At 41.2% G+C, this 21,692-nt stretch overlaps 1 protein-coding gene across 1 annotated transcript; it reads right to left on the reverse strand.

Annotated features, from left to right (window-relative positions):
* Window positions 1-729: 729 nt before the first annotated feature.
* NUFIP1 (nuclear FMR1 interacting protein 1) lies at window positions 730-21,602 on the reverse strand. Its single transcript, XM_064408734.1, has 10 exons — window positions 21,143-21,602; window positions 20,833-20,921; window positions 19,640-19,744; window positions 18,925-18,987; window positions 18,516-18,592; window positions 12,096-12,188; window positions 8,204-8,466; window positions 6,592-6,720; window positions 5,468-5,700; window positions 730-2,927 (listed from the first exon to the last, which is right to left on the reverse strand). Exons 1-10 carry the CDS (start codon window positions 21,546-21,548, stop codon window positions 2,589-2,591), a joined length of 1,797 nt encoding a protein of 598 aa, XP_064264804.1. The 5' UTR covers window positions 21,549-21,602; the 3' UTR covers window positions 730-2,588.
* Between the last annotated feature and the right edge of the window lie 90 nt (window positions 21,603-21,692).

Genomic DNA, 21,692 nt, shown 5'->3' on the forward strand with positions numbered 1-21,692 from the left:
GAAGAAAGATAAAAAATAAAATTTCAGAAGTGTGAAGGTTGTCACTGGAATATTTTTATCTAAAGTGAGTCACAAAGACTGAGCAGTAGGATTTTTTTTCTTAATAACACTGCAAAAAAAAAAAAAAAAACTTTAAGAAACTACCACCCCAAATCAAGACAATGAGAAAGCTAAAAGCTACACAAAGCAGTGGCTCCAGCAGCATGCCAGAAACAACAGGCTCTTCTTACAGACACAGAGAGGTATTTTATTCGAGTGAACAAAACCCACCTCTGCTAACCCAGAGCAGATAAAACTGCATGGACCAGAAAAGCCTGCAGGCATTTGAGAGTACCAGAGAAGGTCATTATGGCACCTTTCCTACACAAAGGCTGAATCTAAACTACTGAGAAAGCACATCCTTGATGAGCAGGAAGGAGTATGTGAAGTCTGAATGTGGTCTGGAAGAACACAAAAAGAAAAGTGGGGGAAGAGAAAGAAGAGACCTTCTACCATTGACCAAGCCTGCAGTTCAGGGTTTGACATCACTGCAGTGTCTGTCTCCACATGGCTGCCATAGGAGTTGGCAGAAATGGCTTGTTATGAGAAAAATAGCAATTCCTCATGTATGCAACAAGTCCTAGGTTAAAACTTCTGGTTTATCCCATGTACAGATCTCCCCATAAAGAAACCTACTTCTTTCTATCTATATGAAAGAGACTTTTAAAAAGACTTTTTTTTCTGACAAAGTTTTTGGTTTTATGTGAAAGTTTAATATTCTTAAGTCATAGTGCCAACAGTATAAAGAATTCTTGGTAAAGGTTTTGTCTTTTTAAACACAAAGTCAAAGGGTACAATCAAAGAAAGCTCTGCCATCACCTTGATAGGACACAGGGTTGTTTAAAGTGCAATTTAATAGCAAATTTAAGACATCCATTTCTCTTCCTGCAGCTGTTACTTATGCTTTCAACAGCACTGGTACCACTCCACTCTGAAACCAGGTTCTGCTCGAGTGCCAGATCTCCATGGCTGAGTGTTCTTCCTTGGTATTTTCATTGCAGTAAAACTGTAAGAGCCAGAGGCAAGTCAGTGAGATTGAGATGGCTCGTGAGATCATCATGGGAAGAATGAATCATCTGCCTTGGAAATATAAATGTTTATGATCACTGCTTCTATTCTGCACATATATCTTTGAGACACACAACTTTTACAAGGGTGTTGGTATTTATATAATTCCATAAATTTAGACAGTGCATTACAAACACAATATGCAGTTGTAGTTATAAATAGCGGAGCAGCAGGATAGAATTTTCAACTACTTCTTGTTTCCTGTACTCCACAAATGAGATGTGTGGCACAAGTTAAGGAACTAAAGGAAAGAAAATATAGCTATTAGGCAATAAAAAAACCCCACGTGACTCTCCCTATTTCAGGTGGTGGAATGGAGGGCTAGACTTCTACCAAAGAAAAAGAAAATAAAGCCAGTCCCTGAGAGTTAACAACAACATTTAACCATGACTAAAAGACAAAGAGCAGATTCTGAAGTAGAGGTTTTGAGAATAGATTATTTTTGTGGTGTGTTTTCAGTGTCAATGTCACAAACTAACACCTGGCCTTGACAAGAAGCACTCTGACAAACAAAGGCACAATATAATCAAAATACTAAATTTGTTTCTAAGCCTTGACTGATCCTTCTTTTTTAGTGCTCACAACACTATGGAAGTATGCACAAACCTATGAATAAAACCAGTCACTGGGTGCTGTAGGAGCATCATAACAATGTACCAAGGCATTCTTCCAGAAGGCCAACCAATAAATTCCCAATGTATATGCAAAAGGTAACCAGTAACTCTTGGTAAGCTTTCTAAACTTTGATAATGATATTGAGGGTTTGCTTCAGGAGTTAATTTGTCAGGCAATAACTGTAACAGAAGTTAAAACTCAGTATTGGGTACCTGAGCTCAACCAGCAACCCAGCACTGATGCAAGCAGTTATAGTATCTTTTCTTTTTAATAAATAAAACCTGTACCCTCGTTTCCATTTCTCTGCTCAATTAACAACTTAATTCAGGGAGGAAGAGGCCTCTGGTACAAGCTATACTTTTTGAGACAGGTCAGTTATATCTTCCACATTTTACACTGGCTATATTAGATTTATATTGGATATATCTTATAACAGCTGAAGTGAAACAATGCGTGCACTGCACTGGCATTTTGAAACTACACTGAAATACTTCTGGACACTCAAGATACTCCACACACACTGGACCATGACTTCACATGAAGAAAATCCATCCTTCTTGGCTCTGAGGATGGACTTGCACATGCTTCATAAGAGGGTAAGACACTCAGAACTCTGAAGCTCTAGAGCAGGGATCTGAATCTACTCTAGGGAAGGTCATACTCTGTGCCACTGCTACCTTTGTGCCATGTGGATTTGGAATTACTAGACATGTTTTCCAAGGAAACGGCCACCTAGGGCAGAACAGATCAGGAAAGTGGTTTTAACAGCTCTCAGTATGTACTTTAATGATTTTTTGTTACACTGATGCCTTTCAAAAAGCATCAGTTGAGTAGAAAATGTGCTTTACTGCCATAACAGATATCCTCTACGGTGCTCCTTCACACTGAATTGATGGGGTTTCCCACGTGTCCTCATCTGCCAACTGAGCCATCTGTGAAGTCTGATCCACAGGTTCTTTCTCACCCTGGGTTATTAATAATGCATCTTCTTGTCCTCCTTCTAACTGAAGGTCAGAGCTACAAGAACAATTAGATTCTTCAGGTTTTTCCATGGAAGGCTCTGCTGTAGGTGCAGAGGACTGTTCAGTTTCTGCTTCAGCCTGTGGCTCTGTTTTAAGGTGAAGTCCAAACAGGTTATTTCTGATGAGGTATCGAACACACTGCAAAATCACATTCCTTTCGTGCCGGATGTCCTGGGCCAGTAACTGGAAATTAAAAAAAGGAGAGGATGATGCACATTTCCCTCTATTGCTCTGTAGCTGATACAAGCATAGCAACATATACTGATCTACTCAAGTGATTTCCAACATCTTTTGAGTTAAACAGTCTCTCACAAAGGTCCTGGACACATGGGGCTGGAGACTGCCATGCCAGAGACAATGATGTTCTCATGTCATGGACTGTGATACCAGGCCATGCTAACCAGTACATCAAGGTAGTAGGTCTATTATCATTTTTTCACACTTTGTGAGTTACACTATATCTGCAATTTAATATCCCATGCATTTTTAATTTAAACCCCCTATGAGTAAAAGATAAATACAAGGAAAGGGCATCTTTCATCAGGTACCAGACCATGGATTTAAACAGCAGTAACTGGTCTGGGCTATAATACATACACCAACCCAATTCTAGTAGCTTAATCCATGTGCTAGAGGCCTTCCTCACTGGCTTTAACCTCATTGAAGTTCACTTTGGTAGCAGGAAAAAGAAACCTATCAGCCAGAGAGCCAAATGAACCTTTTTCATTGCGAGTGTCAGCAGAACTAGTAGTATGAACAAACACAATCTGAGCCAAGAGGCTAAATCTAACTACCTGATCATTTGCAGGAGAGCTGTATTACACCCTGCAGGAGATTTGGCTAAGTTTGGCTTGTAATGCCACCAAGAAGCTTTTTTTTGTTGTTACAAACTTCAACAGTGGTTTAACCAGCCACTTTTAAATCTGAATATTTCTACTTAGATCACTTCCTAAGAGATGTTTCCAGCAGCTGACTCCTAAAATGAGCTTTCAGGAACCTTCCATCTGAACTAGGAGATGTACTTTAGGGCAGACAAGGGACAGCATGGTGATGTTCTCTTTGTTTGACTGGGAGAAACTGGTGAATTCCCAAATGGCCAAATTAGGGCCCAGCAGGGCTGCAGAAATTACCCTATCAAAGACTGTATCTTTGTATTTCCTTTTTTAAGGCAGGGATGGCTATCAGTGGAGTGACAGTACACAAGCTTTTGATTTTGTCAGCACAGAGAATGACTAAATACACATTAGTGTTTGCATGGCCACAATAAATATGTTTTAGTAGTGCCCAAGCTCACTGCTGGATGACTGTCAAGAGATACCTGCAGCAATTCTCCTACCTCCCTTTCTTTTTCTTTTAAAGCATCATTTTATTGATACAACAACCTTTTTTAACATTCTAACACACCTTCTGGATCCATTTTGTAAAATTTCAACCTTGCTCCCTCTCAAGGTTTTTGCACACTAACCATTTCTAATGACAGTGGAAGGCTACCTGCAAACCTCAGGCCCTCCTCTATGATTCACAGCCACAGTACACATTCTTTAAAAACAACTCTGAGCAATCTGAAAATGTAAGAAAACCTCACTAAAATGCAATTTTAAAAATGGAATATACTGGCAAGCTTCAGCTCAGGTTTCCTATGTACTGCCAGCTTCTCTCAGCATGTGGGACTTCATCTGACTTTCTTCCAGAGTCATCACTGCTTTGATCATCAAAAACTTTGAAGAGCAAGTGATAAAGGCATCTGCAGGCTTAGGGAGCTACACAAGGGACAAACACTTCCTTTTCAGTCACTAGGAGTTTGAATTCTTGGCAGCAATGGTACTATGTGCTAAAAAGACTACCGAGGGATTTCTCCCACATCAGCAGCTTGGGTCGTACCTTATCAGGTATCTCTTGCTGAAACATCCTGTGCTATTTCAGAGCTCTGATGTCAGTGGCACCCTGCTTCCTCCTGTGTTTTGCCCACTGCAAGTTCTCCCTTGATGGAATAGCTTTACGCCATTTATAGAATCACAAGAGTAGTGCTGCTTTTGAGTAATAAATACAGTAAAAGCACCAAGGTTTTGTCAGAGCTTTCTAAAGAAAGACACCAACCTTTGTGGCCAAATGGGTTGCTCTGCACTGCTACTGGGATTCACCCCAACAAACCTCCTTCTACCCTTCTGAGACACCAACCTGCTGCTCTTCAAGGTGCTGTCCCTTCCTCAGATTGATCAAAACATGCCTAGAGAAGAAACCCTTCTGCAAGCAGGTTGCAGCTAAACACCACTCTGTATTTAAAGTCACCAACACACTTTTCAACAAGATTTCTTTGCATGTGCAAAAAGAACTGCGTGCTCCTCCAGCAGAGGAAGGTGGCTGAACAGCAAAGCTGGGAGCAAAAAATCAGATCATGGCTGCTGGGATTACATACAATCCAAACCTACTGGATACTGTCACAGGGAAGGGAAGAGAGAGGTTTGTTCCTTGTGCAGCTCATTTCAAACACATGATTCAGTTGTCATCTCTTACTTACCAAAATGAGTTGTTACCTGAATACTTGCCAGGGTATTTCTATTGGTCTATTAAAGCATCTTCACCTTCTCCAAGTGAAATGCTCACTTTACTATTCTTAAGCCAGGCCCTGTGCTAACAGACTGCTCTAACTATCCACAGGGAAGAGGAGAAACATTCACAAATAGTTCTACTCCTGCACAGGAGGCATTGTTTTAGCCTCTTACCATTTCCAGCAGAGTTGGGCGGCGCTTGGGAAGGCGAGGTAATGTTTTCCTGCCCCTCTTCTCAGGCCCTCTGGGGGCACGTGCGTTTGAATTCGAGCTCCTTAACGTTGTGCCTGAGCGTTCTGGGCGGTTTTGATTTGGTTTGCGACTCTGAGGAGCAGGAGTAGTTTGAGGTGTATTTCTGAGCACAGCCTGGTTTCTCTCAGCTTTTGTTGCAGTCTTGACAGGGATTTCTTAAAGAAAAAGAACACACTTTCATCTCAAACTTAAAAGCCTCTTCAACATGCTCATATCCCCATGCACTGGCAGTTCGTTAGTACTATTCTTGCTCACACAACCTGATGTGAAGATGTTCAAGGTTTACTTGGAGAAAGGGAGGGTTTTGTTTGGCTTGGGTTTTCTTTTTAAATGCAAAGAATCTCTAAACATTCACAGAAAGGAAAACAAGCTATTTCAATTGTACAGCACAGAAAAAAGAAAAGGAATAACACCCGATCAAGATTTTTCAAACCTTTGCCCTCTTATCACTTAAGAAGTACCGTGCTTCACATTATAGCTTGCTGCAAATTTGGCTGCTGAGAAAATCATAATACAGTTAGGGCAGAGGATGCCCAAGTTCAATTCATTGTCTGCTAGATGCTCTCCAACTTTGGGTAGGCCACCCAGGGCAACTAAGGCTTAGTAAATATTCGCAAAAACGCGCAGCAGCAGCAATTCCTCCCCACACACTGATGCATACACTCAGAGAAGCACAAAATCCAAGTAACAGACAGTTCAAGTCCTACAGCAACACCCAGCAGCCTTCTATGGAAAAAGCTCTTAAGGATGTGGAAATTAGTTCATGGAGTGACAATAACAGCTTTTTCCTGGCACTATTCAAACATGATTTGAACCAAGGCTGAAAACAGGTTCCTTATTTTCCCCCAGCTAGGGGAGAAAAGGTTTGGGAAATCTGATGGCACACACCTAATCAAAGGCATTTTATGCTTCCTCTCTCAGCCCAGGACATGCTGCTGAAAAAAAGGACAGCAAAAAATGCCACAGTCCTGCTTGCAGTCCCGGTCACTGCAGTGTGACATAGGGTAGAAGGGGAGAGGAGAAGGGCAGAGGTTGTTTCCACACACCTTCGGGCTCGCTGTCGGATGCGCTGCCATAGTTGACTGACAGCGCGCTGAGGGCAGAGGTCACCTGCCTGGGGACAACTGCCGTTCCCAGTCTGCCATCCTCCTCAGCTGCCTCATCCTTGTCAGATTCTGCAGGGAAAGAAAAGGCAAGAGGGATTTTTCCCAACGATCCTGCCAACAGCCAGCGTTGCTGCCAAATCCCCATCACAGTATCACACACACCTGATGTTGGGCACCATTGCCCAGTGGTGCTGTGGACTGATAGAAAACCCCCCACATTTGTTTACCCTCTACAGGTAGGTGGTGGCAAACTGGTGCCTCCACTGGTTTATAGTCCTGCCAGCAAAGTTCCTGAAACAAAGTTTCCTGAACACAAATTTCCTGAAGCTCAGCAGAAAGCTGAGCTTTCTGCTTCCTTCTTTGCATACCAAATATAATCATAAGTTTTGTTATCAAGTGTAGGTCAAGAGAGAGAGAGAAGATTTCATAATATGTCTTGCTGAATTTAGTTCTGAGATGGAGGAGAAGGATTTAGAAGCCAATCAGGGAGAATTAAAAAAAAAAAAATACTCAAAAAGATGCACCTATACAGTAAAATCATAGGTTTGGGCTGTATTTTAATTTTTTTAAAAATTCTACTTAGTTATATTGTGTTTGTCATTATTTGTTCTGGCTACATTTCTCAATTGTTTAAAAAGCTGCATCTAGCTTTAATATGGTGTAATTAAGGGGTGCCACATTCCTTTTCTACCTACTATAACAGAGGTCACTAGCTGCACTTTGGCATAATTAGACCTTTTATCATTAAGTAAAACACAGATGCTGCAGGGAAATACAGAGATATTTAAGCATACTTATGTTTCCCAACACGCAAAGATTAATGGAATAAACAAATTGCATAGGGATGCTGAGTTCTTGTTCTCACTAATTGAAGATTATGTTTTCAAGAGGAAAAATTCAGCATCAGACATCTTTCCAGGGAATGTATTCTACCCTTGTTGCTAAAAATAGCCAGAGTATAAGTCAGCTTACATGCCATATTCTAGGAGTACTGCATCACTGCTGACTATATTATAAATAGTTAGATCTGAAGAATTTATATTGCTGCCAGCATGAGGAAACAAGACATGCTCACAAAGAAAAACCCAACAAAAAAACAAACCCAAAAAACCTAAGCAGGAATACTTCAGAGAACACACACATATGGAGAACATCAAGAGTAATAATACAGCATAGAACAGAATTAAAAGTAAAATACTGACATTTTAAGTAATTCACTTAACTCATACAAGGAAATCCATTTGTTTTCACTTTCTAAATACTGTTGTTTCCAAAACCACAAAGGGATATTTAACAGCCTTTAAAAATAATTTGGCTGTTGAAGTACTTCATTCTTCTTCTGGTTTTATAAATACTTTCTTATCTCTCTTACGTTAATTTAGCAACCTAAGTTGGTGCTGCATGGCCTTTTCACTACTGTACAATATTTACATCAGAACATGCAACAAACTTCATGTCAGACTTCCAAAATGGTGACTAGCAAGCACGGTCTCAGCCTCTAAACGTAAAACAACCGTTTAAAATAAAACTTCTCCACGTTCCTTCATCTTACCAACATCACCGTTTGCCAGAAGACCAAGAGGGTCCACATCTTTCTCATATGCTTGGGCTGCCAAAGCATTTTGCTGTTCATGTTCCTTTTCACATGTGCTGTCTTCTGGTGCATTGGCTTCATTTTGAGTTCTAGGTCCATGATAATCGCCACCATTTTTCCTAAATTTCTTCCAGAACGGGCGCCATTGTCTTCTCCTGTGTCTTCGTTGATGGCCAAGAGCCTCTCCATTTTCTGAAGGTTTCCACATCCCCTTCATTTTGCTGGAGAATAGAAACAGAAAGCTCATACAGATTATAAGCTATGAGAATAAAAACAACTGACGTAACCAAATGGTTCAGGTCCTTGTTTAAGGTTCAGCAACACAGAATGATGCCAGGACTTACACCAGCTTGGCTAATACAAGGTGACAGACCATAAAATCAGTCACACCTCATCTCAGGCAGGGCAATGGGACAAAGCAGGAACTGAATGAACAGTTTGAAGCTCAAGACTTTTAGTTTTTAGCTTTCAACAAGGCCAAGGGTACATGGGCTAAGAAAATTCCTTGATAACCTGCAGCTGGAGAACATGGTGTTTTCATTTCAGATAATTCATTTCAGAATACTCTCTTCACTTAAGCACTAAAGTCATTCAAAACAAAGGCAACATGAAGTTAAAAGAAAAGCATCCACTACAAACATTCTTTCACTGCTGAAGTCTCTTTTCTAACTAGAGCTCTGAGAAGCATCTTGCTGCACCAAATCCATTCAGCCATCTGACACCATCAGCTGCAATGACTACCTACTCCCGCCTCCAACCAACATGCCATTCATCTTTTCCATTCCAAGGAAAAGGAATAAAAGAAATGTCTAACAGGATAATGCATTTTTTTTAAAACCTGAAACAAAATAACAAGTGCTGAAATACAGGAAGAGCACAACATGCTGGTTCCACTTATCTTTCACAGCTCTGTTATCTTCCAGGTCATCCTATAAACACATGTTGATAGGAAGGTACCTGGAAAGCTCAACAAACGCTGGTTGAATTCTATAGATATGAGAATAAATGTGACCAAGAGAGAAAAGCAAATATGGAAGGGACAGCTGAAGCTTTCCGAAAATATTTATTTCCAAGCAACAGAAACTTAATTCAGCAAAACAGGACTGTAACTAATCATCAGTACATTACAACAGCAGAAACTGCACAAGATCTCCTGTCCTGAATGAGCGCCATAGCTTGTTCTGATCCATTCTGCCTCAGCCTCACCTACAGCACAGCTGAGGTTCTATTATCCCTCATGTGGGATGCTGTGTTCATGTCTGGCATTGCTGAAGTCCTACAGCAAGGTGTTAATATTTTGTGACAAAGGACTTTTTTTGTTTGTCCTCATTCTGAGGTCTAAACAAGTCATTTAGTAACCCATCCTTCTTGTGTTACAAGAATCAGTGTGTAATTACACTTTATTCACCTCTTCCACCTATGCAATCTTTCTAGGCCCCCATGACACAGCCTTTTCAAGCCACCCACTACTTTGTTCAGAAATGTTCCCGTTACCAGCATTCCTCTCTTCCATGCTTTTCTGGCTTTATCAAGTCCTTCTTTAGAGAAGAACAAGGCCAGTCATAGCACTCAAAATTACTTTATATCACAGCAAAACATATTTAACTTCATTCTCCACTCACTTCACAACAGTGTCTAACACTGATTGCTCATCCCTGATGGCATCACCCACCACAGTGTTCCTGTGGCACAAGTGGCAAGCCACTGCCTTCCTGTGCATCAGTCCCTCACCCACAAAAGAAGGCTAATATTATCTCCTATGATTCAACTCCAACAACAGAGATAACTGCATTTCTGAATTTGTCCGTCCACGCTCTATATTCAGTATGTTGTACAACCTAGAAGATATTAAGCAAATGCAGGCTTAATTAAAGCTGTTGTCCTTGACCAAGGGTTAAAAACAACTTTCTAAATTCTCTGGGGCCTCAAACACGCAGAAAGAAACCTCAAGGTCAAAAACGTGTCCCAGCAAACATCAGCCTGCTATCTGCCTTCTGCCATTCCCTTGTGGAAGACATCCTGCTCTTCACTCTCCATTCAGAGGGCATGGAGAGCTGTGCACTATTACTCAGGTGTTGTGAGACACCAGACAGGCTTCCAAAGCAGTCCTTCTGCATCTCTGATCTCACACGCAGGGATGCTGAGACTTAGGAGCTGCAAAGCACTTCAGACAACCACAAACAGAAGCACCATGGAAGTGTTAAGCATCTAATTTTTTGTACATCTTACTTAGCCATTTGCTTTAATAGTACAGCTTGCAGGGAACAAGCTGTATTCTATTTTTTCTTCACACATCAGTAAATTTGCCAGATAAGCACCAATTCCAGAATCTTGACTGCTGATATACAAAGCAGAAACGACAGATTATGGATAGTTCACCAAGTCTAGAGTGCTAAGGGGAGGGAGGGAGGGAAGAAAAAGAAGAGATTTCTAGAATGAACTAGAATAAAAAGTTGCTACGCAGAAGTGAAGAACCTGAAGTTTTGAGGATGGTTTTTCTTTTTCCAAACAGTTTTCCAGATATAAACCTACTAACAAATGTAACAGCATGGAATTGCTGACAGACATTTAAGGCTACTTGATGCATCTGACTCACAGCCACAAAAATTAGCAAATAAAGCCTGTAGACATCAAACAGTTTGTTACTGTGACAAAGAAATGTCATAATATATATGTTATATATATACAATATATATGTTTGCATCTTTAGTTTCAGTGTCCAGGTTTGGTTCTTTGGGTGCAAAGCACTCCTGCAGCTTTGTATCCTTTAAAGGAAGTTTTACTTCAGTCTTCTATAAACCTTTCCTTTCAGGCATGAAAGGCAATTGGTTGAGTGGGGGCAGGCAAGTGCTGGATCTTCTGAAGAACACGCAACAACAAGGTAATTTGCACTGTCCACATTTAATAAATTGTACTAACTTCTTATTCTGCACTAACTCAACCATTTTACCATGGTGCAAAAGTTTGCAAGTTTTGCTTTATTTGCTGTCATCTCCTACACAAAAAGCCAGGCAAACCCCAGCTGCAATTCCATGCAGCAGAATATGGCATTTAGCAAGAGCCCCTTAGGACTGAGTCTGCTCCTGCCTTCCAGCTCAGTCATTCTAGTTTAAACAAATTATATTTTAGGAGTGTGGTTCACTATAACATCTTTTTTTAAAAAACAATCTTCCCACAGGTCCTAAAGAGAGCTAATGAAGTTAACTGGTTCCACCTAACAGTGAAACTGAGAGAGAAGAACAAAACTATGCTGGAAAATAATTTATAAGACAGCAAACAGATAAAAATCCAAGTAAGCACTAGCTCAGAACAATGGTAGCAGATAGATTTAACTTTATTTTCATATAGTTTTCATTATAACTTATAAAGTGCTGCTTCTTTTTTCTGCCTTCCATCATCTTTATCTTTTTCCCCTTTTCACTTGACTACTGATTTATCATCAGAAAGGAGAGAGAGTAAGAATAAAATCTCTGTTGGCCATTTTCAGGTAATAAAGGATTAAATCATGTGGAATCATTATTGTTGCATGACTTCTGCCTGCATTACTACTTCTTCAGAGACCAAGGTTATGCTGATCTAATGAATGGCCACTAGAAAGTGGTTTTCTCAAACAAGCCAGAATACCAGATTTTTAATGTAGTTATTCTTTCATTTAACTGAAGAGGACTTTGGAGCACTATGAAGTAAACAAAAGAGTATTACATCAGCAGTTTGTCAAATGGCCTGTCCTCTTCTAAAGGGCAGCCAGATTCTGTATACAGTGGAAGCAGCAAGTGTTGGGAGACCACAGTAAGACAGCATACTTTTGAACTCAGTGGGAGGAATGCAACAAGCTTGGTTCAAAACTTACCCAAACTGCTGGGTAGTCAGCACTTCTCCCCTTTCCTCCTTCTGTGTCTGCATTTCCTTCTTCCTTTCAATGTTTGCCAAAGTAGGAAAATTTCTAGAAGAAAAAAACCCAGTTTCACTGCTCTTAAAGGATTCACTGTAGTTTCTCAATTCCCCCTTTACCAAATCAGCTTCCTCTATAAGCATTACAGATTTTTAAAAATTTTCAAGGAAGTTTAACAGACTGTTTCTTTCTTAAAAAGGCATTAGTGAGGAAAAGAAACCTGAGTGAATTTAGGCTGACATATCCTCATGCAACAAACAAAACAAAAACTTAAAAAATGTATCACATTAGCATTCTTAGATTTACCAAACCACCAAGCAAGGTACATACAAACAGTTTGGTTATAGTCATGGACCCTCTCTTTGCCCTAACATATGATTTAGTCCTCTTATATTATTTCTATAGAGCTTCATTTGGATTATTTGAATAACATGCCTTTAGCAAACTAACTGCTGAGTTCTTGTAAACTTAAAAACAACAACAAAAAAGGTTATATGAACAGCTTCTGGGTGCACAAGATTCCTTTAATGTGAGAAGGAAAAGCACACAAGTTCCTTCTTGAGCAATATTTAGCATTGTGCTCGCACACTGACCTCAGGTTCACCAGAATTACTGCCCCTTTTTAATTCAAGGTTCAAGAAAAGTTACCATATCATGCAGATGAAAAGAAATCTACAGTTGCAACCATTTCCCAAACCATCCCATCTCTTCCATTCCCCACCACCCTTAACATCCTTCCCTCCAGACCAATGTCTCACTGGTTCTAACACACAGAGCCTGGGTAGCAGGCTTTTTACCACCAAAGCCCAAAAATGGCTACACTACTTGCTCTGCAAACATTAGTTAGCTAAATGCCAGTGCTTTGAGATAAAGGTGGTAAATGAGAAACACATGCACATGCTCCCCCAGCTTCTGGATAGAAACACAAAGAATAAATATTTGATGTCTATTAAAATGAAGTAAAGAGAAATATAGAACAGCTTCTCACTAAAAATAGCTAACAAAAAAGATACAAATCTTTCTTTAAATATTTAATCTTATCACATGCATTTCCCCCATATTACAGCATGAATGCTAAATGTCACATTGATTCAAGACAACTTCAACCACATACCAAGGGAAAAAGAAGCAATTTCTACAAGACAAACCTAAACACACTACAGAACTTGTCTCCTTTAAGAGGATTTGAACATGAGCTGTCAACATCTATTTTCTTTGGATTTCTCCCAGAAATCTGCCATATAGCTCAAGTGAGCACAAGGATGCAATGCTTTACCTCTGCTCCTCCCTGTTAGTTAGATTTGTTCATCCATGTTACAACACTCCCAGCACACAGCAAATGTGCAATGAACTCTTTAATCTCAAAAGCTTTGCACTGACAAAGACCCCTGTGTGCGGCAGTTTTAGAAGGTGTTTTCCTTCAAACACAAAGGCTCCCATGAGGACATCAAGCCATAAAACAAGTAGTTATGCTGAAAAAATCCCCAAGCTTATTGTAGAGATTGCAGGGGGGAGAGTGTTTTAAATATAAGGGAAGACCCTAAATACTAGAGCAAAGGAGTCTTCAAATGCTCCAGCACTTATGCTGATTAAGGACATATTCAGACACGCTCTCCCAACACGGTTTGAGACATGAATGCCTCCCACCTTCATTCCTGTGAGTTACCACTCCCTCCACGAGCCACCGTAATGGCCTGCACCAAGGCTTTCAGTTCCATTTAAACTGCCAAGACTGACAGATTTCTCCTAAACCACCCTTCCAGCTGACACAGGCAGTAACTGACAGCTGGCGAGAGCTCAAGTCACAAGTCCCAGTATGCCTGCAGAAGCACATCTGAAGGCATCTGTAGTGGCTGTGTTTATTTTCTCCAGCTCTTCTCAAATGTTAAATGGCATTTTACTCACTGCCTTTACTGACTGAGCCTCTCCACGTAAAAGGCCATATGCTTGAATCCCAAGAGCTGACTTGGGTTTGCACCCTTCTAAGATGGCAAGCCATCCTCCTCTCCTAAGAAAATGATGTTCCTAAAACATTACCTACAAACACCACTGAAGTAGAAGTACCCCAGCACTTATGCCTTGCAAACAACTTGTCAGAGCTTGAATACAAAGAGCTTCATCAGCCCCCACAGGGCTTTACAAACTGAAGCAACTTTTTGTAAAAGGGAGAGTTAAACCAGGATGTGATGGTCTGGCACAGCAGACTTCATGAAGCCAGTACAGCCTGAGAAGGCAGCCCTCTTTCATAGCAGCTGCAGGTCCCAACAGTACACACTTCTACAATCCAAAGCTTTTCAAAATAAACTGATAGTATCAGAAAACTGCTTTTCAGGCTAAGATGGGTATACTAAATATATCCCAACAAAGTGAGACATGCAGGTAAAGCTTCTAGGGAACAGTGACACTGAGCCTAATCAATAACACATGTGTCTTAGTGAATAGGTTTTTTTTTTTCCAATAAATGAGCACACTAGCCAGAGCCATGCATTTTTATAGGCCAGCATACTTTATCTTGCTCTCATAAACATTGGAGTAAAGCAGCTCTTAGCAAGCAGCGAAGAAATAGAGCTTTGCCAACAGCTAACACAAAAGAGACCTGTTTCTATAGCAGTTTATACAATGAATTCTTGAGTCAAGAGGTATACAAGTTCATCATTTTAACAGGAACAGCACTGTGAGCAAAATGCCTCAAAAATTTCTTGAGCTGGTCTTAATTGCACATGCACAGCAAAGGAGACATGGATAGCCCAAAGGGAACAAAAATGACCCAACAGAGCTGATAAAATCTTGGCTTAACTTTCTCACATCTGATTTAACCATATGTTAACTGAGGCAGTTTCACTGCTGATCTATCCCAGCAGATCAGAGTAAATTTATTGCATCTACGTTTACCTTGATCTCCTGACATATCCCTTCTACTTTGCTCGGTCTTGTCTACTTTTACCAAGTTACAAGAAATTATTTTCCATATTGCATTCTTCACTACTATGAACGCAACACCAGGGAGGATTCCAGACTACTCCAGGATTATCATTATGCAACTAGAAAACCACAAATTAATTAAAAGTGGTGTCTTTAACAGTACTGGACTTCAAGAACTAAGTACATGCTTAGCCTGTGAGATGTATTGCAAGGAATACAACAGACAATTCCTATCTGAACAAACCAATGCCAAGAGAATAAAGACAGCGGGGCAGAAAGGAGAGAATTTACAAGCAACACACAAGCTCAAGAAAAGCCCCCAGTGTTATATTAGGAGCTAAGCAAAAGTAAATTAAATTATTTGCTTTAACACTAAAGCAGCCTTGCCACATTCTTACCAATAACCATTGCTCAAGAAATGTTGGTGAGAAACAGATGGGCTGGCAGGACCCAGATCTCACTTGTGGAGTAGGGAAGACAGCAATACCTCATTCTGACACATTAAGGAAATGCATTGCAGATAATTCTCTTTAAGCTCATGTTAAAGAAAAAATATGCTGAAGACAGCACATTTCTCAATACTTGGAAGGGACAGGACAAATCAAAACAAGAAAAGTTGATGTCAGACTTCACAACCATCTGTCTGCAAAACACAGGGAAACCCTGAGATCCCATGGAACTTCATCTCTATTGCTCTTTACTTAATTAGATTTCTTGGCTCAGCAGGTTCAACAGGAAAACAGCATTCCAGTCCAGCATGCTTCATCCAGAGATACTCCTTACCAGCTCTCCTCCTCCCCTTTCCTCTATGAGAGTAAGGCTACACTTTAAACCCAAGCTCTTTCTTGAAGATTTTAAGCAGATACACAATTGAGCAACACAGCAGCTAATTAAGAAGAAAAATCTCAACTCTGCAAGTAATTATTTATAACGGCTGAAAGAACAAGCAAGACAGGATGCAGCAAGGAAACACACATATTAAATCACTGCAACCTAATTAGGAACAAACTATTAATGACCTAAAAAGATTCATTCTTAGCTCTGATTGGAGCTTCTAGAAAGAAAAAGGTTTTTTTCCTGTCACTGTAAACCAAAACTGCTTAATAGCTCAGACTCCCTCTGGTGTCCCTCTTTTCTGTACAATGCAGTGTTTACTGTGAGTCAACAACAGACCTTCAGTACTAAACTGATGCTTTGCTGGTGACCCAATTAATGCTGCACAAAAGTTCCAGCTGGCTTTCTCTCTCTGCCTGCCTACCGCCCCCTTTTTTTTAATTAAAAAAAAAGAAGGAAGCTCATAGAGCTTCCTCGCTGTACAAAGAGTAACAAAAGCCACCCAGGTAGTCATTCTACACCCATCCATCACAGCTAAATGCGATGCCCACAGAAGGCTTGAAGTACCAAGATAAGGCACTACTCCATCTAGTGGCCTTGGCTCAGACAGTCCTAATCCCATTCTGCCTTTTCTGGTTGGTGGCTGTGACCACACAACTTTATGTTCCTTGATTTTACTGTGCTGCAGCGAGCAAAGGCTTTCAGCAATGCTGTATCACAGCCAAATCACATTCACCTATAAAACCAACACTTCAGAAACATCCTTCAGAAGCTCACAAAACCATCTCAGGCAGAGCATCACCCTTACAATTAAGTGTAGATAAAGGCTGCTGTGATTTGCAGCACCCACTCCCCACACAAACAATATCCATAATTTTGCATTCAATTCCCATTTCCCTGATGTTCTAGTAGAGCACATAGTGACCTATACACCTTAAACATCATTTCAACACTTAAACCTCAGCATCAGCTGCTAAACAGAAGCTCTCCTGAACACTTCCCAAAACAGAGAAGTGTATGAAAAGTTGAAAAAGAGTAGCAAAGCCTCTCTGAGAGACTGCATACCAGTATGACTCTTCTTCCTTGGACCTACCATTAGAAAACTAGGTCACAAAAAACCCACAACAGTAATATGCAGACTGAAAGCAAATAAAAACAAGCCCTCAAGCATCTTTTGAATAAAAGGAAATCTTAGAATGAAAATTAATCGAGTACCAAAACTTGCCTCATCTAACATCACACTTATATTTGCACAGATCACAACCAGTTTTTTTCTGGTTAATGATGGCATTTTAAAAATGAGAGAAAATAATCACTTGTTTCTGGATCAAAAAATTGTTGTTTTTTTTAAAGAACCTATGGATTATTTTCATTTGTAAAAAATGAACAGTGGGTGCAACAATTGACTTCTGTGATGTGCCAACAGAGTGGTAAGATTTCCCTTTGCCTTTCTGAAGTTTGCAGAAAAAAGCTGAAACCATGTCCAAAGAAGAATTAAAACCTCCACAAATGAAATTACATGGGGATAAATTTTGCTTCACCATCCAGGAAAAAATGGATGGGAATTCTACAATAAGTTCCATTCATTTTTCAACAAAAACAGTGTAAAGGTGTATTAAGGGAAGTTCAAAGCAAGAACACATTAACGTTGCCTTCTGACATGGATGCAAGGTGGATACATCAGTAGGATTCCATCAGACCACTGGGTTTTATTTTCACTAAAAAAACTCCACGCGACTAGTTCACTGCCCTAGCTCATCACCACTGATCTCAAAATTAAATTTATATCACTTCCCATTCTGCATACAGGACTGTTGCTCGTGGAAACAAAACACACATTGATCACTTGCAAGACTATATTCTAAATTATCAACAGATGTGAGGAAAGCCTGTAGCATCTTTCTCCTGCTGGGAAAGTGTGGATTTTAATTTATTGAACTCTGAAGGAAGAAAAACAAATCTGGGAGATAAATACTTCAACCCTGGTCAAGATAAAAGTTACACCCTGTTAAATCACAGGCTAAGAAATATTGAGAAATACTGCTTATAGTAGAATTTTACCTTGCACCCTGCATAAAATGTAAGTTAGACTACCTGAGAACAGCATCATTCATGGTTTCTGCTCTCTTTCATTAGAAAAGTATCGAGCAACACAGAAAGCCCTTAAAAATCAGGAAAACTCCCTGGTGTGTTCTACTGGGACAACTTAAGCTGGGGAAATATGCACACAGTATTACAATTATAGTCAGTACAATAGTTCTGGATTTTTAAGCTACTAAAAACCACTACACAAACATTTCTGACCTAAAATATGATCTATGATGAGGCTAAAAGGAATGAGACATTCACCTAACCTGGGACACCACATCAAGCATCTGGGAAAGCTGCTTCCCTCTGAGCTGATACCTTGCCTTCTATTATAATCTTTTACGGTATTATCATCTCTGCAGCTCACACTCTCCTGGCTCACACATTCTGACACAGATCACTGCTGCAGGAGTTTTCCAGGGTAAATGGAACAGCAGAAACAGCAAGTTATGTGCTGCTCCTGCCCTTCAGCTGTCATCTCATGCTGCCACAAGGAAAATACAGTAAAACAAATCCATAGGCCACAAGTCTTACCTTTTTCTTTCTTCTCTCCATCTAGCAATCTCTTCTGGACTATCTAATTTTATTCTTTTGGCACCAGGTGCATGTGCCTAAGGAAAAAGTATTTCATAGGTGTTTAAAAGGGGAAGGAAAAAAACCACAAGTTAAAAAAGAAAACATCACTATGTCAGGTATAGTGGTATCACATTGTTTTCATCTCCAAAACTGGTGAGACTGTACACAGAGATGATAAAATGAATCCATTAAGAAAATCCCATAGTATTTAACAAATTTTCATCCACGATATTGTCTTGAAACAGATTCTTCTGAGAAATTATACATTTTCTTTCCAAGTGAATGAAAGGAAACCACTGAAGAATGAGTAAGGGGACTATGGCAAAGATGGCACAGACTCCTATTTTGGGCCCAGAGGGTTACCTACATTCTTCCAGTGTATCTGAACAATCTTCTCATGGGCACTGAAATTGCAACCTTCTTCTGAGCACTGCAAGACAAGAGGGTGAACTTAAAACATACCAATTTACACAAATTATAAACAAGCTTTTGAGCACACTTCAAATAAACTCAGTACCAGCTGCCTGTACAGTTTGTTGCACAAGCTGTGTAAGTTACCCTGTATGCTAACAAAAGTGATTGTAAAAACAGCAAGCAGGGATAATGCACTTTTAAATTTCATCTGGTTTTAGAATAACCAGTTTAGGCAATGTATCTGACAACTGAAGAGAAAGTGAAGTTTGCCTAAGATAAAAATTTGCAAGACCCATCAATGTCAAATTTTGATACTTGCAAATTTTGATACTTCTCAATAAAGGAAATTTTTAAATGTTTTCACTCAACAACTGTACATGCAATAGTGGTGTCAATTAACGAATTAATTTTAATGAATTAATGAATTAATTTCCATGGCTTAGTAATACTTCACAAGAAAAACTGTTTAAAAGGCTTCAGTAATAAAACCAAAAATACAGCAGAAGCCTCCCCTACATACAGCATTCATAACAAAATCCTCTACTAATACTTGACATCGCTCTGGAATCTCATTCCTATGTCTTCTGTTCAAAGAGTGACTACAGCTAACAACTTGTCAGGCACAAAGCAAAAAATCAGCGTGAATAAAAAAAGCCAAACTCATTAACCTGCTTATGCTGTGAAATGTGTTCATCATACTTCTCCTGGTTTTTATAGCCACGGTCACAGGTATCACAGTAATGAGAAAAAACTGGCTCTTTTTTCTTTCTGGTCTGAAAAAAAAAGAAGAAATAATCTCAGGATTGCAGTTACAACATATTCCCGTGTTTAGTTAGTTATGAAAAAATATTAGTATTTTTGTTAATAAAGCAGTTACATGTTTCAAAAGTTTCAAAGACAAGCTAACATAACATGGAAGTTAAATTCCAATTACTTATCTTCTAAACAAAGTGCCCTGCACTCAGCTCTTCCCACCACCACCTTTCAATGAATTATTGCTTCTGCAAACACACCAGTCTGCTGGCACGGACTTCTGAGGGCTGTGAGATTTAGGCTAAAGCTCCATGTCTCTTCCCTACCAAGACAGACCATGACTGGTACAAGTTCAGAGGGCAGCACAGACCCTTCCTTCTGCCACTACACACATCAGGGTCATCTGGCTGGCAGGTCTTGACCATGAACAGAGCACTAGTGTAATTTAGGCACCACTACAGTAAGGTGACATAAACCTGTGTAACAATTTGGTTGACATGTATCTTTCAAGAGTTACAGACCGTCACATGTTTGCTCTCTTCTAAGGGCACCAGGTCAGACAGGAGAACCAGATGTCTATAGTGCCTTGGGAGGAGTCCCATAAGACTGACACCATCACAGAATGGTTTTGGTGGGAAGGGACCTTCTGAGATCACCTGGTTCCACCCCCCCTTACCATGACCTATGACCACATCAGGCTGCTCAAAGCCCCATTCAATCTGGCCTTCAACACTTACAGGGACAGGCCAGTTACAGCTTCTCCAGGCAATGCGTACCAGTATCTCATCCCCTTCATAATAAAAAAAAAATCTCATGTCCAATCTAAATCTACTGTGCTTCAGTTTAAAACCATTACTCCTTGCTCTAACACTACAGGCTGTACTATGAAGTCTGTCCCCATCTTTCTCCTAAGTTCCCTCAAAGTACTGCAAGGACGATGCAGGGTTCTACCTAAAGTCTTCTCTTCTCCAGGCTGAACAAAGAGCTTCCCCAGCTCTCTCAGCCTTCACAGGAGAGGTGCTCCACCCGCTCATCATTTTTGTGGCCTTTCCCTGGACCTATGCCAACACGTACATGTTCCTCTTACACAGGGGACCCCACTCCGTACCTTTGGCTTGTTATTTTCTTCTGGACAATGTTTACTAAATGGAGGCGCTTGCTTGCCCTGCCACTTCTGGGAGAAATTACCATTTCCACCTTCAGAACAGAGAAAGGAAAAAAAAAAAAAAGATGAGCTATTCACAGATATATCTGTTAAAACACCCCCCTCCCACCTCGGTGGGGAAGAGATAAGAGAGGGCTGAATGACCAACGTGCTTGGAGGAGAGCCCTGCAGCCCCACGGGCTCAGGACAGCCCGCGTGGGTGGGAAGGAGCCCAGGGGCCCACGACACGGCTCCTGCCCTGCCCTGCCCTCACCCTGCGGCCGCGCTCCGTAGGCCGGCGGGAACCAGGCGGCAGGCGAGCTGTAGCTGTGCGGGGGAAGGAAGCTCTCGGGCTGCGGGTAGCTCTGAGCCGGCGGGTAGCCCTCGGCGGGCTGCGAGAAGCTCTGGGCAGGCTGGGGATAGCTCTCGGCGGGAGGCACGCTCTGGGCGGGATCCGAGTAGCCCTCAGCGGGCGGGTAGCTCTCGGCGGGCTGCGGGTAGGACGACTCGGCGGACGCGTAGGGGCCGTCGGGCGGCGGGTAGCGGCCGGGCGGGGGGTAGGGCACGGGGGCAGCCCAGAAGCTCGTGTCCCAGGAGGGCGGCGGGCAGAAGAAGGGTGGGGGCATGCCCGGCGGAGGCAGCCCCGGCGGCGGCGGCAGGTACCAGGCGAAGGGGTTCATGTCGGGCCCGGTGTGCGGACCCCGCTGCGCGATGCTCTCGCTCCACCACGTGGGGCCCTCCGGCGGCGGCCGCTGAACGCGTCACGTCCGGCCCGAGCAGGGCGAGCCCTCCCCGCCTCCCTCCCTCCCTCCTTCCCGGCGGGC

Source organism: Passer domesticus, chromosome 2 (assembly GCF_036417665.1).
Source record: "Passer domesticus isolate bPasDom1 chromosome 2, bPasDom1.hap1, whole genome shotgun sequence".
Classification (NCBI taxonomy): Eukaryota; Metazoa; Chordata; class Aves; order Passeriformes; family Passeridae; genus Passer; species Passer domesticus.